At 35.9% G+C, this 23,947-nt stretch overlaps 1 protein-coding gene across 11 annotated transcripts in view; it reads right to left on the bottom strand.

The window, feature by feature from the left end:
- ANK2 (ankyrin 2) overlaps window positions 1-23,947 on the bottom strand; it is a 242,476-nt gene that overhangs the window by 155,845 nt on the left and 62,684 nt on the right. For all 11 annotated transcript variants that reach the window (XM_082653618.1, XM_082653622.1, XM_082653624.1 and 8 more), the window contains exons 3-4: window positions 19,445-19,543; window positions 17,168-17,266 (exon numbers count right to left, since the gene is read on the bottom strand). In XM_082653618.1, the coding sequence (XP_082509744.1) occupies window positions 17,168-17,266; window positions 19,445-19,543 (198 nt within the window). The remainder of the gene's footprint in view (window positions 1-17,167; window positions 17,267-19,444; window positions 19,544-23,947) is intronic.

The following is a 23,947-nucleotide window of genomic DNA, read 5'->3' as shown; positions in this document are numbered from 1 at the left end:
GTGCTCAGCTTTGGTGATTCAGAGATGAAAGCTCCCTGTTTATTAGGAGCTCACTGTCCAGAGGCTGAGATGGGCAAGTAACCAAACTACTGTATTACAGTTCAGTGAACGCATATATAGTTAGTTTCTTTAAAAAAAAAAAGTTATGGGGCTTCCCTGGTGGCGCAGTGGTTGGGAGTCCGCCTGTCGATGCAGGGGACGCGGGTTCGTGCCCCGGTCCGAGAAGATCCCACGTGCCGCGGAGCGGCTGGGCCCGTGAGCCATGGCCGCTGAGCCTGCGCGTCCAGAGCCTGTGCTCCGCAACGGGAGAGGCCACAACAGTGAGAGGCCCGCGTACCGCAAAAAAAAAAAAAAAAAAAAAGTTATGTGTTGGGTATAACGAGAACATAAAAGGACACAGAACTCAACTGGATAAAAAATTACATCTGAAGGAAACACTGGGAGTGATACTTGGAAGACACTGGGAGTGATTCGGTTTGAGCTAAGATATGAAGACACTGAATTTAGGCACAGAGGCAGGAAACCTCATGAGAGGAGAAAACCCTGACCATATCTTTGGAAAATTCACCGTGACTAGTGGGGTGAGCAGGCCGAGACAGGCAGGGATCAGCCCCCATCCGTCACGCTGAGGCACCTGAATTTTATTCTGAACTCTTGGGTGTCACTGAAGGGTTTTAAGCAGGGGTTTGACATGGCCACATTTGCATTTTAAAGAGATTAATTTGCCAGAGAGGGGAGGATGAATTAGAAAATAGCCAGAGAATAGTCTGGAGGAGTAGAAAGAAAGTTTTTGTAATAATTCAGATGAGAAGTGAGGATTAGAAACATAATGGTTTTGAGATTTTGAAATGTCATTTAGTATTCATGTATTTATGTTCCACTTAAAGATAGAAGTGGTTTCAGTCTGCATGAGTTATTAGTTATTGATAACATTTCTCAGATTTATTAAAAAGTTAAAATGCTTTTCTTCAAATCTAGAAATTGTATCATATTTTAGAGAATTCAAACACTTATAATATTACCAAAAATGTTGTTCCTATTTTCATTAATGATATATGAACCAGTAATCAAGTTTTAGCCACTGGAGAAAAAAATTTTTTTTTGCTAATTGGATTATCTGGGAAAACTGAATGAACATGAGCTGATAATCTTCCTATCAAATGTTAGATTTATTGCAGTTTGGGGGAACATTTTAATGCAATAAACCTATTGATATCTGTACGTCATTTCAAAGAAATTATATAGAGACAAATAATGTCAGTATGAAAAGTAATAAATGGTTTAGAATCAATGTTTTGGATAAGGATCAAAACTCTAAGAAGTATCAATATTACCTATTTTTACAGAATCTTAACTTTTCAGACATAATTTTGCCAGAACATATAACCTTATTCTTCTATTACACAAATTAAGATTCATCAGTCGGATGACTTGAAATGATCATACAAAATCACTTTTATCTTAACATAAAGGTCAATTTCAAACGTATGGACACCAAAGGGGGAAAGTGGCGGAGGGTGGTGGTGGGATGAACTGGGAGATTGGGATTGACATGTATACACTAATATGTATAAAACAGATAACTAATAAGAACCTGCTGTATAAAAAAATAAATTAAATAAAATTCAAAAAAAAAGTCAATGTTACTATTCAATTCAAAAAGTCTCTTTTGAAAAAATGAGATGCAATTAACATGTTATATTAGTTTCAGGTGTATAACATAATGATTTATTGTTTGTACATATTGAGAAGTGATCTCCACAGTAAGTCTAGCTACCATCTATCACCATAAATAATTGTTCCTGTAATGGGGACTTCAAAAAAAGGTCTTTTTTTATAGCACCAAATCTGTTCTAAAGTTTTTCTGCTTGACACTGGACTAGGTACCAAGTAACAAATATGGACATAATACTGTTCCAGCCCTCAAGAGCAGAAAATATAACAGATTCACCGACTACACGTATATGGAACCATAGCACAAGACATACTATAATTGCCGAAAGAGAAGCATGAATAAAATGCTGCCAGAGCACTAAAGAGTTAGCAATTGATACCATGAAGAAAGGCATCGCAGGCCCAAGCACACAGACCTGAGAGGAAATTAGGAGGCCTTAATGAAATCAAGACGGTAGATCTAAAGAAAAGAAAATGTGCTTTGCCATTTTTTTCTATTCTTCTTTCATTCTCCCTCTCAAGAAATGTGGTGTTTGTGTGAAAAGTCAGAGTGTATTTGCTGCAGGCATATATCACTTGGGGAATTCTGTTCTCTAAGCACAATACTGAGTCTAATGAATTAAAAAAAGGACTTCAAGTAAATTTACCAAACATGAGTAAAATCTCATGCAAGAATGCATCTTGAAAGGAATTCTTACAGGTCTAAAAATTTTTTTTAAAATTTCAAAGATCTCTAATTCATGTCTAACATATTACCACCCAGCTAAAGATATACTTTAGGAAATTTCATAGATCGAGTGTAAGCTTAAAGAGTAGAAACTGATTATAGAAACTTCAAATGGTATATAAATTAATTTCTCTGTAACTGCTCACTGTTATTTCACTTGTTCTTACTTTCAGTTCTACGCTGCTAAAATTATTAAGTATATTTCAATAATTAAAAGAAATTGCCTATTTTTCTAGATGAAAATGTTATAGCTAAAAGGAGACTCATCCTTTTACTGCTGAGGAAATTTTAACCCAGAGATTGAGTAAACTTCCAAGTGGACTGGGCAGTAACAGAGGTTAAGGAGGGAACAGGAAGTTAGTAGGAAGTAAATGGACACAGCAGAGGCAAAGGTGCTTGGAAACTTTTGCCCTCTTCTTTTCATCTTTCAGGCATTGACACGTGTCACCCGCTTTGGGAGGCCTTATTCAGTGCCCATAACAATCTTAGCACATAGTAGGTGTTCAATAAATATTCGTTAAATGGATGAATAAATAAAGTGAAATAGGATCCAAGTTTCTTTCTACATCTGTGGTGGTTTTAAAATATGTCTACAGATTCTTTTCCCATAAAGGTTATTATAGAATACTGAGTAGAGTTCCCTGTGCTATAAAGTAGGTCCTTGTTGGTTATCTATTTTATATATAGTAGTGTGTATATGTTAATCCCAGAAAAGAATAGACATATGTACATGTACATGTATAACTGAGTCACTTTGCTGTACACCTGAAACTAACACAACATTGTAAATCAACTATACTCCAATATAAAATGAAAATTTAAAAAAGAGCAATGCATATGTCTAAAAGCTCAAAACCTAAGTATAAATTGTGAAGAGAATTCTGGAAAAGAATTGTGTTGTTGGCAAAATGGCATCTTAAAAAAATCAAAAAATAAATAAAAATTAAAAATTCACACACAAAAATATATGGCTGCGAATTCTTTGACACTCCTCCCTTCAAAAGTCAACCTAACTCCATTTCTACAGAGTGTGGACCAACTTAGTAATTCATTTCTAATGTACTGATTATGGTGGAATCGGTGATGTGTGACTCCCGAGGCTAGGGTTCAAAGTCACTGTCTTATTACTAGGTTTCTCTTGGGTGACCTGCTCTGGAGGAAATGAGCTGCCATGCCATATTAACATTCAAGCAGCCTGTGGAGAGACTCACACGAGAGGGAACTGAGACTTCCCACCAACAGACAGTAATGACTTGCCAATCATGTGAAAAAAACTACCTTGGGAGTGAACTCTCCAGCCCCAGGAAAGCCTTCAGATGGCTGTAGCTCTGGTCAACATCTTCACTAAAGACTCATAAGAGACTCTGAGCCATAATTTCACAGCTAAGCTACTAGTGAATTCCTGATCCACAGAAGCTATGATGATAATATGTTTATTGCTGTTTTAAGCCACTAAAGTTTGGGATAATTTGTTACGCAGCAATAACTAACACAATGTCTAACAAGGTCATACATGATCTGGCCACAGCCTACCTTGCTGACCACATCTCTTACCACTCTTACTCTATTCTACTTCCTTTCTGTTTATGAAAGACATTCAGATCCTGGACAGTTTTTTTTTTTTTTTCAAATTTTCTAGTCATATAACTCTCTTCAAATGCTATCTAACCCAAAAACTCTGAAAATAAAATATTAAACACTGCTGCTCTGTTTGATGTTGAATGAGTTATAACTTTCAGCAATGTCTTCCTTATTCCCAAATTACCGGGACAATCATTTGTAAACTGTGCTGTGTTCCAAGGAGGTATATCAGGGATCCTTCTAGTAGAATGGTGAGTTTTAGGAGCTATCACTGTTTGAAAACACAAAGAAAGAGTAGCCTAACATGGTAGTCATGTGTTATCTTTCTTTTAGTTTTTTGCAATTAAAAATGATATAGCCTTTCCATTAATAAGAAGGAATGAGTAAAGTAGGTAGTTGTGTATATTTGCTTAGATGGAGCAATTTATATCTAAGAGAGTCTGAAAACTGCAGCTTTAAATATTTATAATACCCTTAATTCCCTGTACCATTTGCCAGTTAATAAGAACATTACAAACATTACATATACTCTCCACATCTACTGGAAAACTCATCAACAGATTACACAATCAATCCCAACAGTAGAAAATGGAAATGGTTATAGATAGCTCTGGGTTTAAACTTAGCAAAAGTAGAATTCCCCTTCTGATGAAACCTTCTTGTCTTTGGCAGGAAGGTCACTGTTAAGATTTAGATTTTTTTCACAAAGCAGAATTCTTCAGCAGCCTTAGCTATGAAATGGTAGTAGGCTTTTTGTCACACACCGGTTAGCACTGGTTGGGAATTACTACTCTAGTTTCTATTCCAAATACTATGTATCGTCTTCTTCTTTTGAATTAGCATTATGAGAGAGAAGTTTGGAAAGCATCCCAAAGTTATCACACAGCTTTAAGGTCAGGATAATTCAAATTATTTCCCTAAATATACTGTAAATGCACAGCTGCAAAGGATGTAAAAAAACCAATGGGTACTAATTGTAGTCACAAAAATAAAGACTACTCTTTGTAATTTGCGGGTGTGCTCAGGGCAAAAGAACAAAAGATACGATTATACGCTTGCTTGGAAGTTAAGAAGGCATTTTATTAATTAAAGTGTCATACACATTTTCTCAGATAATCAGAACATGACAACTCTTTACCAGGGTTAGGATATTATAAGTTATTTTAACCTCTTCTCTCCAAAGGTCCTCTTTAAAAGATTATAGCTAAACTATTAGATGACATTAAAATGATTAATGTACTAAATCTTTCTAGGAAGGTTAAACTTTATGGAGTGTTTACTATGTCATCGTGTTTCATCCCCACCCCTATGCTATTAGGGCCATTTAAGACTACAGCTCATAGTCATTCATCCAAGGGTACACCCGTAAGTGATGTGATCAGGGTCTGAACACTGAAGGACTCCAAACACAGTGCTCTTTCCACTCCCCTCAGCTGTCCCCTTCAACCGGGATCAGATTACCTCAGAGAACAAACACTAATTGGACAATTAGCCTTTTCTTAAGCTCTTCACTAGAAATGACAGCATTGGAAATGCCATGACTTGCTTAATGAAGAATGTCCAAGTGCCCTCTTAAGTATAAGGATTCTTCCAGTCTTTATTTCCAGTGATTAAGAAATTTGGGGTGGTGGTAGTGAGGAGAGAAAGCTACACACTTTATATTTGTTATTTAATCCTAACAGCCCAGTGAAATAAGTAATATATCTCTACATGACTTAAGGAAATTAACACTCACAGGGATTAGGAAGCATTCCTAAAGTTTCACATCACTTACAACGTGGAGCTGGGATTTGAATCCACGTATAACTAATTCTAGAGCTCATGTTCTTTCTACTACACTATACTGTCATGTGTTTTAGCAGCAAATTTGGCAGACAGTATTTTATCATGTCTGGGTATTGCCAGCAATCAGAAACACTACTGAAAATACTGTATTCCCATAATCACCGTTTTCACCTCCTCATGGATAAATTACCAAGAAAACATGTGAACTATTCTACATACTTCAAGTTACTCACTCCAGTGCACCCTATACATCAACCTGAACTAATCTTCCTAAAACTATTTTCAACGCTTTCCTGAATTGATTGTCATCTTACTGACCATAATTAAACATCAGTTTTTCACAAACCATGGCTAAAGATGAAGACCTTTTATACCCTAGCTCCATTGTCATATTAAGAACAAACCTTCAATGCACATTCTGATGTTGTTCCAGACCAGCTTGTCTCACCAATATTTCTACACTCACCAAGCTCAATTATACCTCCCATCACTGTTGTAACTAATCTTCCCATGTGGAAAGTCTTCTGTTTCAATTTCCCCTCTGCAGAACTTTCAGTGATGGGCTCAGGTCCTCTGAGAATTTTTCATTAATAGAATTTGGCCAATTTCAACCTTCTTCTCTTGAATATAGTCTAGAGAGGAAGGTTGAAATCATCTACCATCTTCTGTTGTTTGCCTTTGTTCCTGGTGTACTTGTCCTGACTTTGCAGGTAGCCTATGTACTTTTAAAAGAGCTTCCTGCCTGACACTTGTTTAGAATCCTCCACAGCAATGAGAACTCTGCTGAGTACACAGTAAGCACCCAATAAACAGCTTCTAACAGTTTACCCTCAATTCCTGACAATGATGAATAACTTAGATTTATGCTTCTCTCCTTTATTCGTTTAAAATTTAAATTTAACAGGTGACTTACCACCAGTTCATTCTACAAAGGAGATGAGATGGCTGGTGATGTTCTATTCATTCTCACGTAACTCCAAAATACTGAAAACATTTATCTCCGTGTTTTACTTTACAAAAGTGAATAAATACCTCATTACATTGTTAAGCCATTACTGATAACTATATAGTTAATCTCCTTGTATTTGTCAACAAAAAATGAGAGGCAAATGAATTTTTAAACAAATATAGAGAAAGCAAATGAATTGTTTTTTTTATTCAGAGTCCAAAAAAACAACAAATAAACAGATGTAGTATACAACTAATATAATCTATAATGAATTTTTTAAATGGAGGGCCCAAGATATAGTAATAGGTATTGGTTGATGCCTACCCAGGATCCCTCCTCTTTTTTTGAAAGCATCCTGGTTTTTCCTTAGAGTATCTATCTTTACTCACAAAGTTCATGTAATTCCAGCAAAGCTGAACTTCTCAGCTTCCAGCTCCAGGAAGAGCATCAGATAACTTAAGCCAATCAACACATTCAATTCTCTTAGATACAATGAGTGGTTCAAGTTTGGGCAAGAGATTTAAGATAGTCTAATCAGTCAAACTCAGGATTCTCTTGTCGAAAGCTGGGACAAAGTTCCCTTATTTTAACAACAAGAAAATGTCTGACTCTAATCTTAGGTCCACAAAAAGAATAAAAATGACAACAGCATCTAACATAGAGCGCTTGTTATGTGTCATGGTTTATGCTGTATACTTCGATCCTCACAACAGCCCTACATTTTATGTACTATAATTACTCCTGTTTTACAGATGAGTAAATCCAGACACAGATATGATAAGTAACTTGCCCTAAATAACAAGGTTAGGAGGTGGGTGATGGGGGCAGGATTCGGGATTCAAGATTGTCTGACCCCAGAGATGTTGCTCTTAACCACTGCTAAACTGAAGCCTGTCCAAGTTTAAATCAACTGCTTATTATGCTGGTCTTGATTGGTTCTCATTCTAGTTCTTCCAGACCTGCTATTTTTCACTCACTGTACATTAAGAATCCACAGTCCGGGCTTCCCTGGTGGCGCAGTGGTTGAGAGTCTGCCTGCCGATGCAGGGGACACGGGATTGTGCCCCGGTCCGGGAAGATCCCACATGCCGCGGAGCGGCTGGGCCCGTGAGCCATGGCCACTGAGCCTGCGCGTCCGGAGCCTGTGCTCCGCAACGGGAGAGGCCACAACAGTGACAGGCCCGCATACCGCAAAAAAAAAAAAAAAAAAAAAAAAAAAAATTTCCTTAAAACCTAGACCCTCTTCCACTTCTCCCTGGCTTCACTGCTTTGGCAGTCTCATTCAAGTCCACTGCTTCGATAACACTTCTGTCAGATGACCCATAAATGTCTTCATTTCATTCCAGAATTCTCCTCTGAGCTCTAGACTTGCAGCTCAGACTTACCATTAAAATCTCCTCTTGGATGCCTAACAAGCACTTAAAATACAACTCATGCTCTCTACCCTCCTTCCCACCCAAACAAAAACAAAACCTTGTCCTTATCCCATGTTCTCTATATCAATGGACTACATCACCATCCATACTGACAGAGGAGAAATCCAAAAGTCATCCTTGTACCACCCCCTTCTCACCTCCCTTCTGCCATCATCACCAAGTGCTCTGAAAGAGGTCCTACATGTCTCTCAAAGCGGTTCCCTTTCTCCATCATCTAAGGCAGCAGCAAGCACTCCACTCTAACTAATATCACCGACTGTCTAGAGTCAACCTCTGTAGCAGTCTCCAGATACTTTGCTTTGCATCTGTCCTGGCCTCCCTCCAAGCTGTTCTCTGAACTGCAGCAGGTGAGCTTTTCAAAATCCAAATCTTGTCTTGCTCTACCTCCCACCTCCACCTCATACTGGGCTTAGGATAAACATCTTAAAATGAAATCTTTAATATGGCTCACAAGGTCCCATCGGATCTGACTTTCTCTCTCAGCCCTCATATATACCACATTTCCCACTCATGTTTCAACTCCCAGATTTCTTTTAGGCTCTTGCACGTACTATATCATTTTCCCATAGCACACTTTATCTCCTCTTACCCCTAATTTTCATATCAATCCTTTCTTTAAGAGAATAGGTCACTGGAGGTCATTATGCTAAATGAAATGTCAGACAAAGAAACACAAGCATCACGTGGTATCACTCATATGTGGAATCTAAAAAAAAAAAAAGCCAGACTCATAGAAACAGTGCATAGAAAAGCAGTTGCCAGGGGCTGGGGGTTGAGACAAATAGAGATTGGTAAAGTGTATGAACTTTCAGTTATAAGATGAATAAAATTTGAGGATCTAATGTATAACATGGTGGCTACAGCCGATAACACTTGTATAACTGAAATTTGCTGGGAGTAGAACTTAAATGTAAAGAAAGAAAGAAAGAAAGACAGACAAAGAAAGAAAGGAAGAAAGGAAGAAAGGAAGAAAGGAAGAAGGAAAGAAGGAAAGAAAGAAAGAAAGAAAGAAAGAAGGAAAGAAAGAAAGAAGGAAAGAAAGAAGGAAAGAAGGAAAGAAAGAAAGAAAGAAAGAAAGAAAGAAAGAAAGAAAGAAAGAAAGAAAGAAAGAAAGAAAGAAAGAAAGAAAGAAAAAAGAAAGGAAGGAGGAAGGAAGGAAAGATGTGAGGTGATGGATTGTTAATTATTTCAATGGGGGGGAATCCTTTCACAAAGTATATGTGTATCAAATCATCACATTGTATGCTTCAACTATCTCACAATTTTACTTGTCAAATATACCTCAATAAATTTGGGGAAAATTTTTTTTTTAATTATCTATGAGTTTTAAAAAAAGAGAGCAGTTTAGTCATCACTTCCTCAGACTCCACCATCCCTACCTATTAGAGAGCACACATTAAATTCCCAAATACCTGCTAAGTGAGTGAAGGAAGGAGGGAGGGAATGAATGATTACTTCCGACAATTTTCTATTGGGAAGTTTTATTTAGTGTCATATTTTTCCAATTTTGCTTTGTTTTGTGGTCTTTGCCTTAAAGGATGATTGTTTTGAGGTCTTCCTGATGGTTTCACCTACATCTTAGTTGCTGTGGAATGAACACGTTAAGCTGTGAGATCTGAAGTAAGAGGTAGACTGCTACACTGCTATTCTAACTATTTGCTGCCGGAATAGCTTATCCTCCATACTAACTCAGAAGGAGAGAGAAGGAATGGTCTTCTGTATGAAATTCGAACTCCATATTTATTAACAGAAATTTGGAGCTATCTTTGACATTTTACTCTTCTCCCTACAAGTCTTACCTTACTACAAATTTATTTCTTTAAAATGCAGTAATATTGGACTTGGATAGGCTTGTGAAGGGATAAATAAATGGGACATCTACCAAAGAAATAGATTTGATGATGCTTATACCTTAATGCATTCAATTTTTAAAGATATCAATTCTCATCATTTCTCTAAGCACATTGGAGGATGGAGAACTGGAGAAAGCATATTTCCTTTATTTAATTTGGAATGCTGAGGAAGGCAGATGCTCTTGCAAACTTGTAATCACCCAATAAACTGACTTTCCGGGTCAAAAAGACAACAAAAATATCCTGACTTCTCTTGTATCTCTGGTCAAATGCAAGTAGATGCCATCATCTTAACTTTAGAGAATTTGTATTACAATAGTAACTTTCCCAATTAAAAAACGAAGAACCTTATTAAAAAAGAACCATATGTATAGGTTTGGAAAAAAAGCTGAAAACAAAACCTTTTTTGGAATCTGTGATCATGGATCCCATTTTATACTGTGCGTGTGTGTGTGTGCGTTAACAGAACGGAATGTTCCATTATGAGTTTTTATTTTGAGAGGCAAGGATGGTTCTACGGCCATATGGAAGCGATTCCCTGTAGTGGGCATGCTGGCCAACTGTGTAGGCTTTCGTTCTCTTCACAACCCAATTCAAATTACGTTTGACAATGGGTGAGTGCCAATGAAGAAAAAACTATTGGAAGCTACACCTGAAAAGACATTTATCATTGCATACAGTGGGTGTATGCACCTCTAAAATTCTGGGGGTGTAATCAATGGTCATGTAATCTTGCAACTGGCATTACTGGTCATAATCTGAACATCTGAAAGCTAATAAAATAACAGCCTAATCATGTTTGTGTTACAAATAGGAAAATCTTCTTCTGGAATAAAATTTCCAGGAGTAAATGAACACAGAGTAGTGAGCATAAAATAGGCAAAAGGATTCAAGAAAAATAGAAGTAAATTCAGTAAAATATGGTATCAAGAATACCAAATCAGAATATCTTATTTGGACTCACTTACCATCAAAATAAAATAAAAAGAAAAATATAGTGTTCCTGAAATCCTCATAAAAGGACTGAAAACATAAGAAATTTCAAGAAAAAGTAGAACAATGTAGACATAGAGAAGAAAAATGAATCAAAACAATCACAAACCACATTTCAGAAAGTATAGTCTTCCCTGTGTTAAAAATTGTTGGTAAGAGAACACTCCAAGAAAATGGATGGCTGAGTGTCACAGTGCTAATGAATCCCCTTACTTGCTAGTTGTCTAGCTTCTGTGAAATGCTTTTAGTATTCCCAGCATCTGAGTGGACAGACCAGGAGAGAATGGATGGCATTTAAGCCATAGAGCTGGCTCTTGTGGGATGTAAGTAGGGTCTTGGACCTCCCTAGAGGAGACAGAAGGTGTAGAGACAGCTTAATGGGAAACAGTGAAGTATGCTGAGGATTTCTGGAAGGGAGGGGTCCATGCCATTTGGGTTTGTGGCTCCACTGCTAATTTTTTATAAGACCTTGGCTTTCTTATTTGTGCCTCAATTCTCCCCATATCCAAAATGAGAATAATCACTGCTGATTCACATCATTATAAAGATAAAATGAGATTAAAGAGCACATAAAAACACTTTTTAAAATTAAGAGTCTAAAAAAAAAATTAAGAGTCTAAGTGCAAGATATTACAATTGGGCTGTATTTCTTTGGCATTTGGAATCTATTCCAAGAAACACTCAGCTCCCTGGACGTATACGTCTAAATAAGTCTCATGAGAGCTTCTAGCCCATCCTTTCTTCTAATGAAATCACATTTTCCTCTCTCTCTATAACTGTCAGAGAACTCAAACATCATAGGCTCCACTGAATAAGGTAAAAGATAGAGAGCTACAGCAGACCGCAAGTTCTATGTTCCCCACGTTCCACAGTTTCACTTAGCTGTACGGAGATATCACCTATTCTAGGACCCAGTTTGTTTTATAAGCTGTGGTAAAATATAAATAACATACGCCAGTTTTCTTTGTAAAATCAAAAACCAAATACCTATTTTTAAGTCACTTTGTTGTATTTCAGCGGTCATTCTGATTTTAATAATTTTATATACGGACATTATAATAAAGATCTAAAACCAATACTCACATATATGAGGAACAAGAAGTAAATTTTGGTAGAGATGATTAAAGAGGGGCATTTTCTCAGGCCAGATTTCCTTGGAAGCAACAGCACTTGGTTCATGCTTTGAACATTTTGAAGAGATACAGCGTTTATAGTTCACAAAAAGTACCAAGTAAAAAATTTTCACCTCAAACCTTTTGCATGGATTCTACTTCAGAAGGATCAGCTTACTTGGACCTTAATAGGGTTTGGGCCAAAAGAAAGAGGAATTTTAAAAATTATTCTCTGGGGTCTGTAGTGAAGGTAGAACTGTTATGGGAACTAGGAGAAGCAGTTTTGCCTGGAGAAGAAAATTATGAGCAGGTAAATGAACCATCTTTGTCTCAGTCTGTCATCAATACTGAGAGTCAATGAAGATCAAAAGAGATAATGCACACAATGCACCACAGACAGTGCCTGGCAGCCAGTAATATTATTTGTACTATTATTAATATTAATATCTAGGGCTTCTCTGGTGGCGCAGTGTTTGAGAGTCCGCCTGCTGATGCAGGGGACACGGGTTCGTGCCCCGGTCCGGGAAGATCCCACATGCCGCGGAGCGGCTGGGCCCGTGAGCCATGGCCGCTGAGCCTGCGCGTCCGGAGCCTGTGCTCCGCAACGGGAGAGGCCACAGCAGTGAGAGGCCCGAGTACCGCAAAAAAAAACCAAAAAAAACAAAAACAAAAAAATTAACATCTACTGTTAGGAATGACTGGAATACACACCAAAGCTAATTCTTATACGTGAAGAGGATACATGCATATGTTTAGCCTCCAGTTGTAAGTAATCAAGGCATTGTGCCAAATCCTAAAACTATAAAGTGCGAGAAAAATTATCTGCTCCCAAGAAGTTTACCACCTTGCAGAAACTGTAACTATACATTTAAAAAATAAACCTGAGATGGGCAAATATCAACAGGCAAAAAAGGCTACAAGAATTTAGAGAAACTCCTCACTCGGAGAATATTTTTAAAACCTTCTCAAAGTATAATTTCTTTGATAATATATAATAGGAACAATTTTTTTAAAGTCATATCTCCAAGTCTAATAGGTTTACAGGTTACAAAGGTGACAAACAAACGTCCGCACAGATAGCTGGAAAGCATTCCAGCATTACTTATATAGGACTGTTTAAAGGATGTTAATATGCTTACATTTTATGAACGTGCCTGTGTTTTTCAGAAAGCAAGCAACCACCTTCAAAGCAAATAGCATTCCTCAAATCACTCTAATTTGACTTCCAGTCCCATTATTCCACCAAAACAGCTTTCACTGAGATCTCGATGAGATCTTCACACCATTAAATCCAGGAGACTAAAAAACCAAGCCTGAGAGCTACATGGTCGAGGCAAGGCTGAAAATCACACCAAGAACTGACTCAGTAGAGACTACCTGCTACCACCACTGAGCACAGAAACTTAAACATTTGTTGACTGTCATTGTATCAGTCACATAATTCTTTTTAAAACACTTAAATTGTTCCTGCTAGTATACTGGAATTCTTTTTTTTTTTTTTTTTTTTTTGCGGTACGCAGGCCTCTCACTGTTGTGGCCTCTCCCGTTGCGGAGCACAGGCTCCGGACGCGCAGGCTCAGCGGCCATGGCTCACGGGCCCAGCCGCTCCGCGGCACGTGGGATCCTCCCGGACCAGGGCACGAACCCGTGTCCCCCGCATCAGCAGGCGGACTCTCAATCACTGCGCCACCAGGGAAGCCCTGGAATTCTTTATGAATTAAGCACACCGCCTACCAAAATTGGCACTGTGCCATGTTGAAGGTCAGCCTCCTGTGGATCTCATAGCTTACGTAGAGAATGCAGAAAAATTCCATAAAGGCACACAGCTCCATAACCTAGGAGCCTGTAAATGTTTACTGAGTGAGTGTTCCCTGAAGCTTTGCAGAGAGTTTCCTACCTTCTTAATTCAACAATAACCTTAGTGCTCCATTTCCGAGTAACTCGGAAGTTTGTCAAATGTAAACGACTATGCAGTCACCCACGCTCCTATAATAACAGATTATTCTGCACCCACTTTGTATTATGTTCTTAAAAAGATGTAGGAGAAGGTATAATTTGAGTACAAACTTCAGAATTTATGTTGTGCATCTGGGATTCCTATGCCCTTTTTCTGGTTCTCAAAAGGGAGTGACTGTTCAACTATCATGAGCATGGCTCCTAACCATTCACCTGACATTCATTGTTGTCACACAAGACATTTGTATCGTAAACAAGACACCACCAACAAGAATCATACATGGAGAGGGGTTCACATTTCCCCTCAACAAATCCTTAAAACCATGCCTTTGGAATTTGATCACACACAGGGCAAAATAATCAACCTCTTTTAAATAAATTCCTGCATTTTAATTTCAATTATTAAATTATAAAATATTCTAAGTAATAACAATTTGTGTTACTTGTTAACGATGGCTACCTGAATTTAATAGCAAATGATGTTACAGGTCTTATCAAATGACGTATGCATTTAGAAAAACACCCTAAATTTTAATTACTAATTGTTCTTACAATTAGTAATTAAAACTTTCTCACAATATAAAAATCAGTGTGAAACTATCTGTCAGGATTTCCTACAATATAAATCTAAACAGAGCTAACTGAGTACAGTACAAATAAAGATTATTTTAATCTCATCGATAATATAAATTTTCCTTTAAGATCTGTTATTATCTGGCATGATTGTGACTATGAAGAACAGCCTCATTGACACTGAAAGCAAATCACTGATTAAATGGTTTTAGCTTGTTTTCCCTGAAAAGTCTCCAAAGCATCTAATGTCTAATAAAACAGTATAACAACTGATACAATTTTTAACAAGTTTTTACCTTGCAGCATTTGATACCTGTTAACTTTTATGAAATCACTATGTTCAACTAGTCATTTTGAGGAAAGTAACCAAGCTCTTTTTATAGATATTAACAGCAGCAACACATATGTGAACTCCCTGTCAAAAGTAACCTCCTACAGGCAATGGGAGGCTTTTACTGCCATGCTTTTTTAAGAACACAAACTACTGATTCATGCATGTAGTTGAAACTATATTTAAACAATCTTACCGCGATATTCTTACACTCAGTTTTCTCTTACATTCTCTAAATCAAAGGTTCTCAAAGCATAGTCCCTGGACCAACAGCACCAGCACTACCTGAGAACTTGTAAGAAATGAAAATTCTCAGGTCCCTAGCCAGAACTGAATCAGAAACTCTAAGGTGAGGCCCAGAAACGTGTGTTTTAACAAGCCCTGCAGGTGACGCAGGCTAAAGTTTGAGAACCTCTGCTCTAAAGCAAAAAGATGTTCTCCAGCTGTAAAGAAGTTTTTATCCCTTACTTCAGAACAGTCAATTTTGTAGTATCCTGTGTCTCTAAGCCCAAGATGCCATTATCATTATAGAATACACCAGAGTTCTTTACAAACGATACCAATTTTTTTAAGAATTTCATTTAACCAAGATTTTAGAATATGGCATATTCTCAATAAATGTTAAAATACTGATGCACACTTAACTAAAAATGTGGGTTGTATGGGGAAAAAAGCAGCATGATATTATAGAGATAAAAATGGATAATTTCTTGTCTGTCATAATTTAAACAGATTCTTCCCTATAATTAAAGTCAAAGAAAATAGGGCTCTTTCTTACTTTTCCTCATTGGTATTTTATGGGTCCAGAACTTGTGCCATTTATACAAGTAGAGTCATGTCTGCACGATGAATGAATGAACAATATACGTAACACATATTCCTATACAAAGGCCTTCAAAGGCCCAAAGAATGGATAGAGAGGAACTGGTTTATTTTGCCAGTAGCCTGCATGGTGTGGCCTATGTTATTAGAAAGGCTAAAAACTTTAAAAAATAGAAGAAATGGATTTGACTATAAAGATATGCACCTCAATTTCTGCATAAATCTATAACAGACACTAAGAGTAAAGCTTTGGGCAAAGCAATATTTTCTTCCCCTTTCAACCAGAGAAAAAATAGAGATCAAATTTATAGTATGATGTATTTTGATTATTCTTTTAAAACTGTTCTTAATTTCATTTTAAGAATATCATTCCCTATTCTATACAATTGTTATTACATGCATCATAAAGCTGTGGGTCTCGAATTTTCCTTTCCCTTAGGAGCTTTGTAAAAACCATATTTTATATGCAAAGTACCCAAAGTAGTGTGATTCCCACTTTATAGCAGATTTCCCACTGGAATACAAATCTTTTGAGAATTTTTTCAATTTAAGAAGAGAAAATACTTTTATAGAACAACATAACTTGCATGAATAATTCATCATTCACAGACATCACTGTCATTCTAGAAAAAACACTATATAATTCTTTTTTTCTTTGCACTTAAAGACAATGATAGACTGTGAACTTGTCAAATTTTCAGTTATATTAAGAGGAGATGATGTGCTAAGTGAAGTAAGTCAGAAAGAGGAAGACAAATGATATCAAATGATACCATATGATATCCCTTATATGTGGGATCTAAAATATGACACAAATGAACTTATCGATGAAACAGAAACAGACTCACAAGCATAGAGAACAGACTTGTGGCTGCCAAGGGGGTGGTGTGGTGGAGGGAGGGAATGGGAGTTTGGGATGAGCAGATGCAAATCATTATATCTCTATATGGATAAACAACATGGTCCTACTGTGTAGCACAGGGAACTATATTCAATGGTTTTCTATATGGTTTTCCTGTGATAAACCATAATGGAAAAGAATATGAAAAAGAATGTATATATATATATATATATATATATATATGTATGTATAACTGAATCACTTTGCTGTAGAGTGGAAATTAACACAACCAACTATACTTCAATAAAATAAATTAAAAATAAAAAAGAAGCTAGAAAAAAGAGGGAGATGATGATACATCACGAAAATAAGAAATGTCATGGCATGAGTTAATAAAATAACTCGCCTGAAATAAATCACAGAGTGTTTATAGTAAATCTATCTACTCAACAGATGGCTAAACCCATTAAATCAATTTCACAAGGCTGTTCTAAGTTAAATTCATTTACATCAGAGAACATCTGAATGTAATACCTGAGACTGTGCGTTAATATTGGCTCCTTCCTTAACGAGAACTTTGACAACTTCTGCTTGTCCAGCCAAAGATGCAATGTGAAGAGCAGTATTTCCTTTCTGTTTTGGAGAAACAAAATGGAAAATGTTGGAGGCTTCCACATTTTGTAGAAATCAAAATGTACAGGTATTTTGAATTTTGCTGACGATTTGAAGTGGTTAAAACTTGTCATTCTATCAAGATTGCAGCCCACCTTGGGAAAAGATAATTTTTACCATCAAAACACTGGCCATCCCATACAATGTCTTCCTTTTCTATCCTGCACAATTCCAGTTTAGTGTTAAGAACATGAAAAGACTGAGATCTTACTGAATCAAATAATCTGGGATGTGTGTACGTGTGTGTCTGTGTGTGTGTGAGAGAGAGAGAGAGACAATATTACCATTCACGTTATTACAACAAAAGAGTCCTACCACAAGATAATATAAACTAAAAAAAAAAGTTTATCTGAACCACTGAATTTATTTCACCTTGCAGAGAAACCTAGGAATTTTCATTTGTAGAGAAACTGACAATTCACAGTTGTATTTCGAGTCACTGGAGCACACGGTTGTTCAAAATATTTTGGGAATAAAATAATAAATTTCACATGAGCTATACAATGTTACCAATAATTTCTACCATTTTCTACATCAAAATTTATCATCAACAGTACCAAACAAAAATGAAAAATAATTTAAACCTATCATGAAAAGAAAATATAGGCTAAGAGACTGAAAGATGCCTATCATAGGATTAAAACAAATAACAAAAAGAAAAATAAAAACCAAGCAAATCTATACATTCAAAGCCATAAATTTTGGACACTAGTTCTCTTTTTGCCACCTCCTCACTGTGGGTCTTTATCCACTCGTACTATTTTGAAGACTTACTTGCCTTCTCTTTAAATGAGGAGATTTAATGAGATATTTTTCTGGATCTAAAACTCTACACTTGTAATCTGTGATTAAAAATGAACCTATATTTTAAAACATCAACAGAGTTTAAAGGAAAGGAAACAAACGATAATAAACAGTTAAGCAAGAAAGAGTGATTGGTTTAATGAATATATTAAAATGAGCAACTCAGGGGAAGCAAATAATTTGATATACATTCAAACTGACATTCTTAAATATTTGTTTAACGTTTATCTCATGTTGTCAAGAGAAATGTTAATAAAAATATTTATTCTCTCTTTAAAGTAAGCAATTTCTTGCAAAGCAAACATATTTTAACATCTTTGGAACTGCCAAAGAGTTCTTTCTTTGTTTTCGTTTTTAAATTTCCACTAGAACTGCTGTACACTATACTGTGAGCAGGGTCAGTCTACATTTTGGCAATTATGTATGAGGTGTTGGAAACCCAGGTTAACTGGCCATATCCCCAATTTACTCCAGTGCTCTTTCTGTCTATCCCTGATCAGACTAATGACCCGGCCGGGGGTTTGAGTACTTGCCACCTCTCTCTGCAACTCCCACGACCAGACTGTCACACTGTAGCCCTGGTCAAATGGCTTGATTCTGATTGGCTACTGTTTTTTTCCAAATTAAAATTTCACCTTCTAAAGACAAAGATTTGTCACCACTGATATTTTTTTTAAAACACCTGTTGCTTCTGAAATGATCCCCCAAAGACAAGGTTCAAATATATTTAACCAAAAGAAGTATCAACAAGGAAGTAACAGGTTGTAGTATACCAAGCATCTTGTAAATTCCTTTAAAAATGAGTCAAATTTCTTTACGAACACACGTTACAGTGACAAAATCTAATTTTACCCTAATAATTCAATCCATGATCCCCAAATCCCTTTTCCATTAGAGTATAAAAGATCTGTATATTCTCTTACCAAGTTAAATGAATACATTAAAAGATATAACAATTTAATGAAAGCATGAAAATTATTTGTTCATTTCCATTGAGAAGTTTACTATATCAATTATTTTAAAAAATGAATTAACCTTGGGAAAATAGGTGCTTTTGTCTACAGAGGATTATATTAGTCTAGTCTCTCTGTGAATCAAAGGAAAAAAGATAGAATACTAGAAACTAGAGATACAGAATTCTTCAGTCTCTGATAAGTCCCTAAACGAAACCATTCAAACTCTGCAAAGTTTAATGGACAGAATTTCAATTTCAGTTCTGCATTGTTGAGAATCTTTGGTGTTCCAGCAAAGCTCTGAAATGTATAACCCGGGAAGAGAAGCTTTAAATCATTTCCTCTTTTCCAAGGAAATAAATTCTACTAGCATAAACATTACCTTAGTGGCAGAATCCACAGCGGACCCTCTTCCCAGTAGCTCGTGAACCAGCCCCACATGGCCTTCCTTGGCAGCCAGATGGAGAGCGTTGAGTCCATTCTGAGAAGAGAAACAAATAAGGCCTCAGAAGTGGACTAATGATGAGGCAGACAGTGGCTGATCTTATGCAAGTATAAGAAGATGGGCAGACTCTGATCCCCTCATTTTCTCTTTCTTTTTGCATTAGCTTGAAGCTATTAATTTCAGAGAGACTAATATCCAGTGATTTTGATTCAGAGAGGCAAAGAGGTAAATATTCATTAGAAATGTGGATCTGCAACTTCAACAAACTTTCTTTTTAGACTAAGAAATATCTAAATACTTTTGCAATGAGGAAAGAAAAAGAGCAACTCTGTATCATTTGTTGTGCCAGCCAGAAATAAAATTCTGTAGTTTCTAGAACATAAATAACTTTAAATAAATCTTACTTTTTAAACAAATGGGAGAGAAATGGCCTCTTCATAAAAAGTAATTAGTGTCATAGGACAAATTCTAAGGTAAAACAACTTTGTAAGGACAACATTGTACTTAAAAAAACATTTAGCACTATGTCACTAATTTGTCTTGAGGGTTTTTTTCAAAAATTTATCTTATAATCTATGATAGTATTGAAATACCTGGTTCCCATCTATCTAAATTCCTGAAAAATTCATTACTCACCATAGCATTGAAAAAACTCTTTGAAAATTTCACTAAATATGGTATCTACATATATTATACTGACAAAGTTTGAAAGCAGATCTTGTCATACATATAGGAAGAACCAAATACAAGTACAAATTGCTTCATGGCAAATTTCCTATTTGTGGTCATTGTATATCTTATACTTAATGATTTTCTTATGAAAAGTATTCAGGCTTTTATATGTGACTCAAAAATAAAGTAATATTTGCTTTTCTTCTTTGCAAAACATGGTCCTGGTTTGTCACCAACATTTAACTTTGAGTAGCTGACAAAGTTGTATTCAGTACTATTAATACATTCATGTCATGGTTTCCATATATTTACTGGCACAAAATGATAAGAATTAAATTTATTATCATTTATTAAATTAAATTTTGAAATTTATGATTATGTATATTCCTAGAACATTTAACAAATGAATTGACAATATAATAAAAACTTGAAAAATATGAAGTTTTATGACCCCTGGATTCTACTAGTTTGCAAATGATGTTAATGGTGTTGACTGTACACAAATGATTCCGCAAAGAAAATTAATTTTCACTCCCTTTACCAGACCAAGGAAAGCATTATATTTTAAAGTTGTTTTCTGAGTTAATTACTCAACACCCAGTCTCCTTGGCAACAGGAAGTATTTGATTTAAACAGAGGTAATCTATTTCACTAACAGTAAACTCATTCTAACAAATAAGGAAGGGAAAGCAGTATGTCCATTGGGTAGGAATTTTTTTTTTTTTTTTTGCGGTACGCGGGCCTCTCACTGTTGTGGCCTCTCCCGTTGCGGAGCACAGGCTCCGGACGCGCAGGCTCAGCGGCCATGGCTCACGGGCCCAGCCGCTCTGCGGCATATGGGATCCTCCTGGACCGGGGCACGAATCCGTGTCCCCTGCATCAGCAGGCGGACTCTCAACCACTGTGCCACCAGGGAAGCCCGGGTAGGAATTTTTAAGGAGCTAACTAAGCCTGATGATAGTTATGAGCCTTTAACTTTCCCGATATCTTTTTTAATTTATATATTCTTCAGCATGACATTTATTGATTTTCCTACGTTGTTTACAGGAAGAAATCTTTTACTCTGTATCATGAGCCATTGCTTAAATGTTTTGGAGAGTGGATCCATTCTTTCAGTCTGTAAGAATCAAATGTTCCAATCCTTGGGAATTGTTGAAATAGCCTAGCAAACTAATATTTAAATAATTTTGCATTTTAAGATGTTTCTTTTTTTTAAAGATGTTTCTTGTAAGAAGTTGCCTTTCCTTTTCCTCAGTTCCTACCCTAGACTGGCTTGAAAATGATCTCAACAGTGCATTCTGAATGTAACTTTCTATGAAATTTAAAATAGAAAGGTTTGAGAATTAAGACTTTTTAAAGGTGAAAATTTTTATTTGATTACATGAGTGACCAACTTTCTGAAGGTTAGAGCATTTGCGATACTCTTCTCAATCTCCCATCTGGGAGATATTACTCCCGTCACTACAGCATCAGCTCAGCTGAAACCTTTAACTTGCTGTAGACCACACTGTTAGAACACTAAACTTACTATGTTCATGTTTCAATAAATATTGACAAAAACTTTTTTAAAAGTTAACAAAGGTAACAAGACAGCATCTCAAATAGAATATAGTTGACACAATCTAAAAACTTATGAAGTTCAAATATATATTTAACTTAAAAAATTTCAGGAGACATTATTCTAAGGAGGACTCCAATGCCAAACTATTTCTCTTAGTTTACTTCATACTTTTCTTTTCATGAATACAAAATGTAGCCTACCTCATTTTCACACACACAAAAACACAAACAGAAAACATTTAAATCTGCAGAACAGGATAGAACATTTTCTCAATAATTGGCCAGGTTTCTTCTCAATTAATTACAAGGCTGGGGTCTAAAAAGAATTTTATGAGGACAAAGTACCTTTTTGGGGGGGAGGGCACAAAGATCCTACTACAAATCACTGCAATATAGTTGCAACTTATTTAAAAAGTCATTAAGAATATGATTAAAATTTTTTATATGAGGGAATAGTTCAGAAACAAAATTGTCTATAATATGTAAATCGAATTCAGGATATACATATGTCTTCAAGATTTCTGTAACACTAATACTACCAAAACTAGAGTGATTATAAAGACACAGATTATAATAGGTGAAATTCTAATTATAAATGTTGTAAATTCTTAAGCTGCCTTCTTTTAAAATACAGTCAAATTGCGACTGCTATCATATCGCTGAATTCATGTCCTTCAGCTGTAGGAAACAGAAGACAAGCAACTTTCTTCAAGCTAATGTTTTGGTTTTAGAATTTCTAACCCAAAATATATTTAATTAGCAATTGAATATGTTGGGTAATTGTTATCAGAAAAAGCAACTCAGCAGCAACTGGACTTAACACCAAAATGTTTGATCTTGTGAATACGAGCTAACATATAAATTAATCATGTTTAAAATGGAAAGTGATAAATAAACCTATTTAATAGTACAGCTCAGCTAACTCTTTGAGAATGTATTCTGTAGTTAACTCATTTGGGTGAGTCCCTCAGGTCATGCTTCTAAAAACCAAATTTCCCATAGGAGCTACACTAACGCTCTTTAGCTTTCCACACTCTATTACCAATACCAGCCCACATTCCAAAGGATGTTTTGTTGTTAGATATTTTTCACTTTGTTGGATGTGGGGTGGGAAGGAGGTAGACATGCAAAACTGGTCAGACTTTTTGTATTTGGGTTCAAATACAGGGCAGGGCTTAGTATTTTCCCAGGAATGCCTCCCACACATATGGTATTTGAGGCACATAGGTCCTTTTTTATATCAAAACAGAAGATATTGTCACTCTCTGCATTTATTAGGACACTCATGATGAGCTTACTGAGCTCTGGCTAAAAAGTGTTCTGAGGCAAACTCATATTTAACAGAAACATTAACTATTCATTCTCCTAGATTAATATCAGAGTAGACATTCAGTGAGATCACCAAAAAGCAACATACCTGGGGCATGTTATCTCTGTTCTCTACAGTAATGGCTTCACAGAATCATAAAATGTTACTACAAATTTGATTTTTACATAAGGCAGATACAAGCAATGTCCATTTGAGCAATATTTATGTCCTTGTGTCTATTTTTAGATGGGTTATCTTGATGAACTATTGTTGAGTTCAATAACAGGAAAAATTTTAGTAATAGGAAAAGCCACTATGCTTATTCTCACTAATCTTTAATTTAGGAAAATTGCATAATTCAATGTGTTTGTCTTTTTTCACAAGTTTACAGGAAACACAGAATAAATTCAGTATCCATTGGAATTAAGTAACACACGTCCTTATTCCTCTCGTCTTTTTACTTGGTTTTGCTTTTGTCTTGTTTAGTTTCATTTTTAATAATATCAGAATTACAGTATATGAGTGAGTGTGTATATATTGAATATATGTTGTGCCACCAATACTTCATGGCAAAAAAATTTGTCAGTGATTTTGTATCTCAAAACAGCACTATGCCAAGTGCTATTCTCACTTAGTTTTATGTATTCCCTACCTGATAAGATTTATAGACAGCAATTATACTTTGATAGACAGAGTTGCTGATTCTAATTAGCTACTCAGTGACTCAAAATACTGACCAACACTGTGAAAGAAACTCAGAAAATTTTAAATGATTCAAAAATCAAAAACAAAATTTTAAGAGAAAAATTCAAGAATTAATTAAATCTGAAAAATAGTAGGCTAAGCAGTGAGTTAATATCCTCAGTATGTTTGAGAATAAAAACATTGGTATTATAATT

The sequence above is a fragment of the Grampus griseus genome (genome assembly GCF_964374135.1).
Source record: "Grampus griseus genome assembly, chromosome: 4".
Classification (NCBI taxonomy): domain Eukaryota; kingdom Metazoa; phylum Chordata; class Mammalia; order Artiodactyla; family Delphinidae; genus Grampus; species Grampus griseus.
This window is presented reverse-complemented; position numbering and strand designations above follow the sequence as displayed.